This window comes from Hypanus sabinus, chromosome 12 (genome assembly GCF_030144855.1).
Source record: "Hypanus sabinus isolate sHypSab1 chromosome 12, sHypSab1.hap1, whole genome shotgun sequence".
Classification (NCBI taxonomy): domain Eukaryota; kingdom Metazoa; phylum Chordata; class Chondrichthyes; order Myliobatiformes; family Dasyatidae; genus Hypanus; species Hypanus sabinus.
In genome coordinates this window covers 86,028,489-86,041,891 of record NC_082717.1, presented here as the reverse complement: position 1 = coordinate 86,041,891, position 13,403 = coordinate 86,028,489, and the positions used below count along the sequence as shown (strand labels likewise).

The 13,403-nt window shown below is 40.4% G+C and overlaps 1 protein-coding gene across 4 annotated transcripts in view; it reads left to right on the top strand.

The window, feature by feature from the left end:
* Positions 1-13,403, top strand: part of stxbp5a (syntaxin binding protein 5a (tomosyn)) — a 211,424-nt gene that overhangs the window by 83,196 nt on the left and 114,825 nt on the right. For all 4 annotated transcript variants that reach the window (XM_059986357.1, XM_059986359.1, XM_059986360.1 and 1 more), the window contains exons 7-9: positions 803-886; positions 3,673-3,796; positions 5,010-5,088. In XM_059986357.1, coding sequence (XP_059842340.1) covers positions 803-886; positions 3,673-3,796; positions 5,010-5,088 — 287 coding nt within the window. The remainder of the gene's footprint in view (positions 1-802; positions 887-3,672; positions 3,797-5,009; positions 5,089-13,403) is intronic.

The window sequence follows — 13,403 nt, the reverse complement described above, 5'->3', positions numbered from 1 at the left end:
TTTTCCCCCCGAGGTATAATAATCCAATATACTGAATTTTAAGTCTAATGTTGGCTGTTTTGTTTTGCTTATTATCACCATCCTTTTAAATTGCGGCTACTAGTCACCCAGGGTTTGTTTAACTGCTGAATTATGAACACTGTCCAAACTGACAAGTTACTCTTGGCTCATCTATAATTAGCTTAGAGCTTCTTGTTTTCACTTCCCTTTTGCATTAAGAGTTTACGTTAACTTGATCCCTTATCTGTTCCAGATCATGCTTGCTTTTTCTTGTCATACTGCTGAATGTAATTTTATAGATTTCCCTTGGTTTTATTAACTATGTTCAACATGCTTATCATTAAAGCCATGAGGTTACATTTATTTCATTGTTTAAGATACAGGAGTTCAGTTTTCCTCATTTCCAAATTATTTATGCGCTTACAATCCACAATTTAAATGAAAAGGCTAGTATTCGCAAATTTAATACAACAGTTTTGTCCCAACAGCTCCATTCCACCATCCAAGAGCTTATTCATTAATTTCAAGCCTGGCTAAAAAAGCTGAACCTGTCTTCTCCTGATACATAGCCACCTGTAATTTTGCAATTTGCTGTTGCAGCAAAGTAAGAGATGACAATTTAGATACATGCACTTTAGCTTAACCTAGGAGAACCAAGAACAAATGTAACATTCTACCCACTTTTGTTTCTGGGGATCACTCTTCGAATTTTGTGTCTGTGATTATGGATTTGCCGATGGTGGACTGGAGGTAAGCTTTAGTTGTTCTTGAGTTGTCTTATGACTATTTTTTTTTCCTGCAGCTTTTAATTGGTTTTGAATCTGGAACGTTGGTATTATGGGACCTCAAATCAAAAAAAGGAGAGTACAGATACAGCTATGATGAGGTAAACATATACTTGTAGCTGGATTTGAAGAACTGATGAACAGCATTGTAATGTTCCTTACAGTCTTGTTCAGTACTTTAACAAGTTTGTATTACCTTCACAAGTAAGTCGAGAAGTTATACTTGTCATTGAATATAGAACAGTACAGCACAATACAGGCCCTTTGGCCCAAGATGTTGTGCCGATCCTTTGACCAACTCAAAGATCAATCTAACCCTTCCCTCACACATAGCTGTCCGTTTTTCTTTCATCCACATGACTCTTAAAGAGTCCCATAAATGTACATAATGTGTTTGCTTCTACCACCACATCCACAATGCATTGCATGCTCTTACCTCTCTTTGTTTTAAATAAAAGCTACCCTTAACATACCCCATATACCTTAAAAGTATAACCTTATCTCCAATCACCTTAAAAGTATATTGTCTCCTATTAGCCATTACTACCCTGGGGAAAGGCCCTAGCTATCCATTCTATTTATGCCTCTCATCATCTTGTACACCTCTATCAAGTTACCACTCATACTTCTTCACTCCAAAGATAAAAACCTGAACTTACTCAACCTTTCCTTTCCTCCAAAGACATGCTCTCTAATCCAGGCAACATCCTGGTAAATTCCACTGCATCCTGTAAAACTTCCACATCTTTTCAAAAATGAAGCGACCAGAACTGAACATAATACTCTAGTTGTGGTCCAGTCAGAGTTTTATAGAACTGCAACATTACCTAGCAGCTCCTGAACTCAATCCCTTAATGAATGAAGACACACTATATTAATTACTTAATTATCAGCCTCCAGGGCAACTTTGAGAGAACTATGGATGTGGTTTCCAAGATCCTTCTGTTCCTACATACTGCTATGAATTCTCCCATTAATTTATACCCTGCCTTGAAGTTTGACCTTCCAAAGTATATCGCGTTTCCTGATTGAACTCCATCTGCCACTTCTCAGCCCAGTTCTATATACTATTAATGTCCCATTGTAACCAAGACACATTCTACACACTGTGCACAGTACCACCAAACTTTGAAAATTATCTGCAAAGTTACTAATCTACCCTTCCACTTTTTTATCTTAAGTAAGTTATGAAAATCACAAAGAGCAGAATACGTTCCATCTGCTACAACCCTCTGCCTTCTGTGAACAAGCCAATTCTGAATTCATCCATCCAATTTCCCTGGTTCCCATGCCTCTCTGACTGAGGAACCTTGTCAAATGCCTTAATAAAATTCATATATGTTGCATCCACCACTCTACCTTCATCAGTTTGTTTTGTCACTTCCACAAAAAAAAAAGTTAATCAGGCTTAAGAAACAATCTTTCCTTATTTGATGACTTGTCCAACTGGTCTATCTAATTTACCATTTCTGCAATACTGACAGTAGATCACAAGCATTTTCCATTCAAGCAAGTGCACAGTTATCTTGTTGCTACACTTTCTTGGGCCTGAAAGCACAAGTCTTACTGTGACTGCAAGAAACTTTGAATCTGTATTCTTAAAATTCAAACTGAACACAAGACATCCATAATTGCAAGCTTATCTTCAGATTTCACATTGGCTTTGTTTTAGCATTGTTGAAAATTTCAAGGAAGGTTGAAAGAAGATGGAAAATGTCATAATCATGTAGGATTCCTAAAATCAAGTCCCTTAATGAGTTATGTTAATTAAAATATTTTAATCGATAATGAAATAGATCTGATCCAAGTTTGGCACTTGCTGAAGTGTTCATGGACTTGCAGATAATCATGACCATATACAGTGATCAAATGGATTTTGGATATAAATTGCCAGAGCCCAGTGTTTACATTAAAAATCAGTGGATCCTCATACCTAACAACTACCTATAAGCTTTTTCAGTGTTATTTGTGCAGCATCTTTTAAGTTTTCCTTTAGCTATTGGTGCTGTAAAAGGGTTTTCCCGTTGCAGCTCTTGGCAATTTTGTAACATTTCACCATGGCAAAAATCCCATATAATATCCCTATTAAAAAGTTGTTTACTTTGAGTCACTCTTCCTCCCGAGTGCAGGCTGTTGGGTAAAATGACCCATTTGGATATAAAATTAAGGCAGAGAGGTCCACTGTAAATGTTGCTGCAGTTCAAATGTAGATCAAATCCTGCACTCTGCTTTTAAGAAATTCCCTGAGTGAACACATGAAGGCCAGAGACAAAGAGCCAAAACAACGTACCCCCATTTTGGCCAGTATGAATGTAGTGGGTGGATCTGAGGCATATATTTCTATGGTTCTATATTCTATCACTTTGTGCATAATATTTTGCCTTTTATATTACAGTTTAGCATATCAAAACATCAGAAGTTAACAGTGTAAACAGACAAAAATTGGCACTTTGCCATGGAAGACGATGTTGGGGCAGCAATCGAAGTATTCTGTTATTATCACAAACAAGAGAAAATCTGCAGATGTTGGAAATCCAAGCAGCGCACGCAAAGTGCTGGAGGAGCTCAGCAGCCAGACAGCATCAATGAAAAAGAGTATAATCAGTGTTTCAGGCGAGACTCATCAGCAGTCCTGCTCCTTACCATAGATGCTGCCTGGCCTGCTGAGTTCCTCCAGCATTTTACTTGTGTTGCTTGCATTTTATTATTATTATTATTATTCATATAAATTATTTTATATGAATATAATTCAAGTTATATTACTGATATTCAGAATTATTTGTACTTAACTACTGTTAAATTTTCAGAGTTACTTGTGGTTCTCAGATTTCTACTTTGTTAATTCTATTGTAGTAAATAGTACTAATGCAAAATTTCTTTTATTCAGGCTATCCATTCCGTGGCTTGGCATCATGAAGGAAAACAATTTGTTTGTAGCCATTCAGATGGCAGCCTTACTGTTTGGAATGTTAAATCCCCCATTAAACCTGCACAAATTATTACACCACACGGTAAGTACACCCTTAATGCCATGCTGTGCATTAGTTTAATTCGTTTGGAGAATTCTTTCTTAAGTTTGGTTAAAGAAAATTTTCCTTATGGCCTCCAGTCCTCATTGCCAATGAATAGGTGTTACAACTTCAATAATCTTAGCTGGTACAATATTGATGATTGTTACTCTTTCATGCTTAGTCTTCCAATAATTTCCCAACTTATTGCTTCTGTAATTGCATTGCTTGCACATTTATTGTTATCTGTATTGGATGCATTCTGTTACATCTCCTCTGCACACTCTAAACTTTAGCTTCCATATCCTTCCTATATGAGGTGATCTGAACTGAACAAATGTAATCAAAGCAGTTTTACAGATCTGCAAAATTACCTTGTAGTTCTTGTACTCAGTCCCCCAACTATAAAAGGCAAAGATGCTGTACACCTTCTTAACCACCCTATCAACTTGGACAGCAACTTTGAGGAATCGATGAGTGTGGGCTCCAAGCTTCATGGCCCATCCAGTCCATGGCAAGCTATTATTCTTCCTCGTCCCACCAACCCAAACAGGAACAGCTTCTTCCCTTCCTCATCAAATTTCTGAACAGACAATGAAGCAACCCTTGAACACTACCTCAATACTTTTGTTTCCTTTTTGATCTACTGAATTTAAAATATATATGTAGCAATATTTTAATATTTATATATTATTTGAAAATTATAATTTTTTATGTATTGCACGACTCAAGAATAAATTTCATGACATATGTCAGTAATATTAAATCTGATTTTGATTCTGGCCTGCACCTGGACCAAAATCCCCCAATACCCTTCCCATCCATGTAGAGTCAACATGGGGAAGAGAATACCTGTTCAACAAATAAGGTTTTAGCGTGGGGTGGAGAAGTGGCATCCACACCAGACTTCAAGGCAAGTGGTCCCGGTTTTGAATTTGGCCGGCACCTTGCAATTTTCCATCCATGCAGGGTTGAACATTGAGTAATAACTCAGCCTCAGAAAAAAAAATGCTAAAGAAGAGGCAAGGTTGCTGCCTAATGTGCCTCAAGGCGTGGAGAGGAACAACAAGAAATATTTACCAAGTAATTCTTTTGTATTAACTGTATTGTTGTAAGGCATTTTATTTTGCTTTTATTGTGTTTTCGTTGTGCATATTAATTTTAGGGAGCAAACTGAACTAATCAACTCTCCATTATATCAAAACTTTGCTTTCAGCAAAGCAGCCAAAAGATGGAAAGAAGCCAGAACCCTGCAAACCCATCCTGAAAGTGGAATATAAAACTTGTAAATCTGGGTATGTGATAATATTGCTCTGTGAGTGCTTTGAATGCTGAGTTGTCCTTGCTGACAAGAAAGTTTTCTTATTTCTTTGCCCTGCCAATTTTTGAGCCTTGTCAGCCTCCTCTTTAATAATAGCAAAGTCTCCAAATCCTCCTCCTTCCAGTCCTTGGAAATACTCCATTGAAGAGTGATGAAAAAAATTAATAGAGTTTAACACAAAATATTATAAAAAGGATTTGTGCAAGTAAGTACACTAATGAATCATAACTGAAAATCAAAAAACCTGCAATGAAAATAAAGTGGTAAAAGCAAAATGGGCAGTAGGTTGAGCAGCATCTATGGAAGGAGGAGCAATTAAAGTTTCAGGTTCTCTCTTTTCATCAGAACTGGGTTAAAAGAACATTGACTACTTATTACCCATTTTCCTTGCCATCCTTTAATAACCACAAGAAACAAGTATGCATGTAAGGCCTGAATGTTTCCTTGCTATAAAGCCACATCAACCAGAGACTAATTAGAGGGTAGGATAAGTGAACTTTTTGCTAGATCAAATGCCACAGCTGCAACATTACCACTCGGCTCCTAAGCTCAATCCCACAATTGATGAAGGCCAATGCACCATATGCTTTCTTAACTACAGAGTCAACTTGCGCAGCAGCTTTGAGTGTCCGATGGACTCGGACCCCAAGATCCCTCTGATCCTCCACACCGCAAGAGTCTTACCATTAATACTATATTCTGTCATCATATTTGACCTACCAAAATGAACCACCTCTCACTTATCTGGGTTGAACTCCATCTGCCACTTCTCAGCCCAGTTTTTCATCCTATCGATGTCCCGCTGTAACCTCTGACAGCCCTCCACATGATCCACAACACCCCCAACCTTTGTGTCATTGGCAAATTTACTAACCCATCCCTCCACTTCCTCATCCAGGTCATTTATAAAAATCACAAAGGGTAAGGGTCCCAGAACAGATCCCTGAGGCATGCCATTGCTCACCGGCCTCCATGCAGAATATGACCTGTCTACAACCACTCTTTACCTTCTGTGGGCAAGCCAGTTCAGGATCCACAAAACAATGTCCCCTTGGATCCCATGTCTCCTTACTTTCTCAATAAGCCTTGCATGGGTACTTTATCAAATACCTTGCTGAAATCCATATATACTCGTACTACATCTACTGCTCTACATCACATCCTCAAAAAATTCAATCAGGCTCGTAAAGCACGACCTGCCTTTGACGAAGCCAAGCTGACTATTCCTAATCATATTATGCCTCTCCAAATGTTCATAAATCCTGCCTGTCAGGATCTTCTCCATCAACGTACCAACCACTGAAGTAAGACTCACCGGCCTATCATTTCCTGGGCTATCTCTGCTCCCTTTCTTGAATAATAGAACCACATCCGCAACCCTCCAAGCCTCTAGAACCTCTCTAGTCCCCATTGATGATGTAAAGATCATCGTCAGAGGCTCAACAATCTCATGCCTCGCCTCCCACTGTAGCCTGGGGTACATCTTTTTCGGTCCCAGTGACTTATCCAACTTGATGCTTTCCAAAAGCTCTAGCACATCCTCTTTCTTAATATCTACATGCTCACGCTTTTCAATCTGCTGTAAGTCATCCCTACAATCGCCAAGATCCTTTTCCATAAGTACCTGTGCTATCTCGTCCGGTTCCATATTCACTTTTCCACTGTCACACTTGATTAGTCCTATTTTCTCATGTCTTATCCTCTTGCTCTTCACATACTTATAGAATGCCTTGAGGTTTTCCTTAATCCTGTCCGCCAAGGCCTTCTCATGGCCCCTTCTGGCTCTCCTAATTTTTTTCTTAAGCTCCTTTCTGCTAGCCTTATAATCTTCTAGATTTCTATCATTACTAGTTTTTGAACCTTTCATAAGCTCTTCTTTTCTTCTTGACTAGATTTACAACAGCCTTTGTACACCACGGTTCCTGTACCCTACTGTCCTTTCCCTGTCTCATTGGAATATACCTATGCAGAACTCCGCGCAAGTATCCCCTGAACATTTGTCACTTCTGTTCCATACATTTCCCTGAGAACATCTGTTCCCAATTTGTGCTTCCAAGTTTCTGCTTGATAGCCTCATATTTTCTCTTACTCACTATCTCCAAAATGCTCTCCCACTGAGAGATCTGACACCTGACCAGGTTCATTTCCCAATACCAGATCAAGTACAGTCTCTCCTCTTGTAGGCTTTTTAGATATTGTGTCAGGAAACCTTGAACACACCTAACAAATTCCACCCCGTCTAAACCCCGCGCTCTAGGGACATGTCAATCAATATTTGGGAAATTAAAGTCTCCTGCCACGGCAACCCTGTTATTATTACTCCTTTCCACAATCTGTCTTCCTATCTGCTCCCCTATGTCCCTGTTTCTATTGGGTGGTTTTTAAAAAAAAAACACCTAGTAGAATTATTGACCCCTTCCTGTTCCTAACTTTCACCCACAAAGACTTCGTTGTCAATCCCCCCATGTCTTCTTCCTTTTCTGCAGCTGTGACAGTACCTCTGATCAACAGTGCCATGCCCCCACCTCTTTTGCCTCCATCCCTGGCACTCAAAGTGACCATTCCTGCCCCTGAGCCATCCAAATCTCTGTAATGGCCACAACATCATAGCTTCAAGTATTGATCCACACTCTAAGCTCATCCACTTTGTTCATAATACTCCTTGCATTAAAACAGACGTATTTCAAACCTGACTGACTGCATCCCTTCTCTACTCCTACATATCCTCCCTCTTGCACTGTCTCCAAGCTTTCTTCATTTGTAAGCCACCCTCCTCTTCCTCCATCTCTTTAGTTTGGTTCCCAACCCCCAGCAATCTTAGTTTAAACTCTCCCCAATAGCCTTAGCAAACCTCCCCACCAGGATATTGGTATCCCTGGGGTTCAAGTGCAACCCGTTCTTTTTGTACAAGTCACTCCTGCCCCAAAAGACGTTCCATTGATCCAGAAATCTGAATTCCTGCCCCCTGCTCCAATCCGTCAGCCACATATTTATCCTCCACCTCACTCAATTCCTATATTCATTGTCATGTGCCACAGGCAGTAATCCCGAGATAACTACCTTTGTGGTTCTGCTTCTCAACTTCCTTCCTAACTCCCTGTAGTCTGCTTTCAGGACCTCCTCCCTATTCCTGCCTATGTCTTTGGTACCAATATGTACCACAACCTCAAACTGTTCTCCTTCCCACTTCAGGATATAGTGGACACGATCAGAAACATCCCGGACCCTGGCACCTGGGAGGCAAACTACCATCCGTGCTTCTTTCCTGCATCCAAAGAATCGCCTGTCTGACTCCCTAACTATAGAGTCCCCTATCACTGCTGCCATCCTCTTCCTTTCCCTACCTTTCTGAGCCATAGGGCCAGACACTGTGCCAGAGGCACGGCCACTGTTGCTTCCCCCAGGTAGGCCATCCCCCTTCAACAATACTCAAACAGAAGTGCTTATTGTTAAGGTGGACAGCCACAGGGGTGCTCTCTAGTATTTTACCCTACCCCCTCCTGACTGTTACCCACTTAACTGTCTCTCGAGGCCCAGGTGTGACTGTCTGCCTGTAGCTATTTATCACCTCCTCACCTCCTCACTCTCCCTTACCAGACAAAGGTCATCGAGCTGCATCTCCAGTTTCCTAACACGGTCCTGAAGGAGTTGCAGCTTGATGCACCTGGCGCAGATGTGGCCGTCCGAGAGACTAGGAGTCTCTTGGACTTCCCACATCTGACACCAAACACAGAACACTGGCCTCACACACATATTTCCTTTCTGTATTCTACACAGATAACCTATCTTGCCTCAACCCATTATCTCTGAAGCCCCGTTGAGCCAAAGCCTTCCTATCTGTCTCCCTCTACTCCTTCGCCCACTCCTCTGGCACCTGCTCTATAAAGCTGTCTCCTTTTATCAGTAACCATTCATCAGCCAAAGATCGAGTTACAAATGGTGACAAATGGGGGTGGGGATGAGAACAAATGGTTGTGAGAAACTTAATGAAAGCTAGAAATATTCATCAGGCAGGCACAAACTGTAAGAGAGTGAAAGATTGGCAATTTTGCAAATTATCCTTTAATCAGAACAATGAAGATTATTGAAGATATGTAATCTGCATGAAGTTTTTAAAAGGTACTCCATTAACTTTGAGTGTATCACCATGGTTTGGTTTTTGTTTTGGTTTCAGATTTCCAGCATCTGTTACTGCTTTGATTTTATATTAGTGTACCATAAATTATGTTGTTAATCGGTTACAAGTATTCATTTCATATTGCTTAGTGATACATTTTCAGAATCAAGAGGATTCTCTTAAATTGGGGTCAGGTTCATTCCCAAAGAAACTGAACTGTAGTTTTACAAATCCATGTTGCTACACGTTCTGTAGGAAAACATATTTAAATATTTTAAGGAACGTAGGCATGTTTTAAAAAAGATATGGTTTAAAAGAAAACTGTGGCGTTGAAAATGGTGCCTTAGAATGCATCAAACATGGGATGGAAACTCTACCATCTGACATGGGGAAAACGATCAACTTCTCAGCCAGATGGATAATGGAAATTTATAAGATTTACAAGCAATAATGTACCAGAACTGATTTCAGGTTTACATATATTCGTTATCAAAATTGTGGTATGTGATCCAAGACCCTGTTGATTTCAATTGTGATTGTCGAGATTTCTGGAAAGAAACAAGGGTAGGTGTTTAGAATCAGAATCAGGTTTATTATCACTGAGGTATATCATGAAATTTGCTGCTTCATGGCAGCAGTATGGTGCAAGACAAAAAATCGCTGTAAGTTACAAAAAGAAATATAAAAAAATAAGTAATAGTGCAAAAGGGAGAGCTAAAAGTGATGTATTGTTCATGGTTCCATGGACTATTCAGAAATCTGATGACGGAAGGGAAGAAGCTATTCCTAAAGCATTGAGATGTGTTTTCAAGCTCCTGTGTTACTTTTCTGATGGTAGTAATAAGAATGATGAGGGTCAATAATGATTGATGCCACCTTCTTGAGGCATTACCTATTGAAGATGCCCTCGATGTTCGGAATGCTAGTGTCCTAATGGAGCTGGCTAAGTTTATCACCCTCCGGGGCTTTTGCAGATCCTGTGTATCGGCGCCACCATATCAAATGGTAATGCAACCTGTCAGATACGCTCCATGATACATCTGCAGAAATTTCCTAGAGTCTTTCATGACATACCAAACCTTCTCAAACTCCCAATGAAATAAAGTAGCTGGCATGCTGCCTTCGTAATTTCATCAATATTTTGTGCCCAAGATAGATCTTCAGAGATGTTGACACCGGAAACTTGAAGCTGCTCACCCTTTCTACTGCTAATCCCTCAAATGAGGACTGGTGTATGTTCTCCCTATTTTCCCCTTTCTGAAGTCCACAATCAATTCCTTGGTCTTACGTTGAATTGTTGCGATGCGACACCACTCAACCAACTCACTCCAGGACACACCTCTGAGATCCTGCCAATGAAGTTGTGTTATTGGCGAATTTATAAATTGTATTTGAGGCTGTGCCTAACTGCACTATCATGGGTATATAGAGAGTAGAGCAATGGTTCTTCAAAAGCATTTAAAACCTAAAACTCCTACATAACCTTTACATCTGAGATTAGGGTTTTACTAGCTCTTAAAGATTTCTGGGCTAGATTGAATCTATTTGGGTAAGGTAAGCATGGGCCGCCTGGTTTTATACTCTCCATCTACAGTCATCTGCCGCACAGCATGTCTTCAGTCAGTTCCCCCTACAGCATATTGGTATGTCTCAATGGGAGCTTCCCTTTCTTCCAAATTCCAGTAAGTACTGTCCAACCTAGTTGATCTCTTGTCATCCCAAATATTAATTAGTCTGCTGAATTGTACTGCACTGACCCATAGCCAAGTACATCCACCTGCTGGAATGGTTCGTTGCCCAAGGTCAGAAGTTTGCTGTCTTGAGGCAAATCAGAGTAGATAAATCCCCAGGACCTGACAGGGTATTCCCTCGGACCTTGAAGGAGACTAGTGTTGAAGTTGTAGGAGCCCTGGCAGAAATATTTAAAATGTCAGTATCAACGGGTCAGGTGCCAGAGGATTGGAGGATAGCTCATGTAGTTCCGTTGTTTAAAAAAGGCTCAATAAGTAAGCCAGGAAATTATAGGCCGGTAAGTTTGACATCAGTAGTAGGTAAATTATTGGAAGGAATACTAAGAGATAGGAGCTACAAGTATTTGGATAGACAGGGACTTGTTAGAAAAAGTCAGCATGGCTTTCTGTGTGGTAGGTCATGTTTAACCAATCTATTAGAGTTTTTCGAGGAAGTTACCAGGAAAGTGGATGAAGGGAAGGCAGTGGATGTGTATATATGGACTTCAGTAAGGCCTTTGACAAGGTCCCGCATGGGAGGTTAGTTAGGAAGATTCAGTCGCTAGGTATACATGGAGAGGTAGTAAATTGGATTAGACATTGGCTCAATGGAAGAAGCCAGAGAGGGGTAGTAGAGGATTGCTACTCTGAGTGGAGGCCTGTGACTAGTGGTGTGCCACAAGGATCATTGCTGGGTCCATTGTTATTTGTCATCTATATCAATGATCTGGATGATAATGTGGCAAATTGGATCAGCAAATTTGCTGATGATTATTGGAGGTGTAGTGGACAGTGAGGAAGGTTTTCAAAGCTTGCAGAGGGATTTGGACCAGTTGGAGGAATGGGCTGAAAAATGGCAGATGGAGTTTAATGCGGACAAGTGTGAGATATTGCACTTCAGAATGTCAAACCAAGGTAGAACATACAAGGTAAATGGTAGGACACTGAGGAGTGCAGTAGAACAGAGGGATCTGGGAGTACAGATACATAATTTCCTAAAAGTGGAGTCACAAGTAGATAGGGTTATAAAAAGAGCTTTTGGTACATTGGCCTTTATAAATCAAAATATTGAGTGTAAGAGTTGGAATGTAATGGTGAGATTGTATAAGACAATGGTGAGACCGAATTTGGAGTATTGTGTGCAGTTTTGGTCACCTAATTACAGGAAGGATATTAATAAGGTTGAAAGAGTGCAGAGCAGGTTTACAAGGATGTTGCTGGGACTTGAGAAACTGAGTTACAGAGAAAGATTGAATAGATTAGGACTTTATTCCCTGGAGCATAGGAGAATGAAGGGTGATTTGATAGAGGTGTATAAAATTATGATGGGTATAGATAGAGTGAATGCAAGCAGGCTTTTTCCACTGAGGCCAGGGGTGAAAAAAACCAGAGGTCATGGGTAAAGGGGGAAAAGTTTAAGGGGGGGCTTCTTCATGCAGAGAATGGTGGGAGTGTGGAATGAACTGCCAGATGAAGTGGTGAATACGGGCTCACTTTTGACATTTAAGAAAAACTTGGACAGGTATATGGATGAGAGGGGTTTGGAGGGATATGGCCCAGGTGCAGGTCAGTGGGACTAGGCAGAAAATGGTTCAGCACAGCCAAGAAGGGCCAAAAGGCCTGTTTCTGTGCTGTAATGTTCTATCGTTCTGTCTTAATGAGTTTGGCTTTAAGCTATCCTTGATCGCTTTAAGCTATCCTTGATCACTTTGACCCTGACAAAAATTCAGAATCAGCAGCAAATCAGAATGATTATTAGTGTATGTCAAACCCATTACCAGATGCTGAATTATAAGAAATTGTGTCATTACTTCAAGAGCATTTTGAGACAACTTTGCTCATCTTGAATAGACGTGTGAAATTCCAAATTCTGAGCTAAATTCCATAGACTGTAGATATGGAAGAGACAAACTTGTGACTATGAGCAGTGTAGGGGAAATTATTGTAGCAAATAGGAAACAAAAAATGGAGGAACTCAGTGTGTCAGGCAGCATTTGTTAATGGATAGTCAACACTTTGGGTTGAAACCCTTCACCTGGATTGAGAGTAGAGGGGAGATGGGCAGTGTAAAGTGGTGAGCAGGAGGAGTGGGGCAAGGACTGGTATGTGATAGGTGAGGAGAAATTGGTTCACCAATGGAGTTGGGTGGTGGGTTGGGACAGATGGGTGGAATTAGCATCAGAGGCTGGGAGGTAATAAGTGTAAGTGACAAAAGGCCTGATAGAAGGTGAAGAGCAATCAAATGAGGGCACTACAATGGGAAGATGTCAGTGGGTTGAATAATTAGGTGATGGGCAGATGGAGGGAAAACTAACAGATAGGGGTGGGGTGGGATTTTTGAATCCAAAGCCTAAGTGTGCTCACTTTCCGAAAAGCATAACTAAAGAATTTAGAAATAAAATTTTTTCCAGCTATAATTAGGAAAAATGTATTGAAATGTGA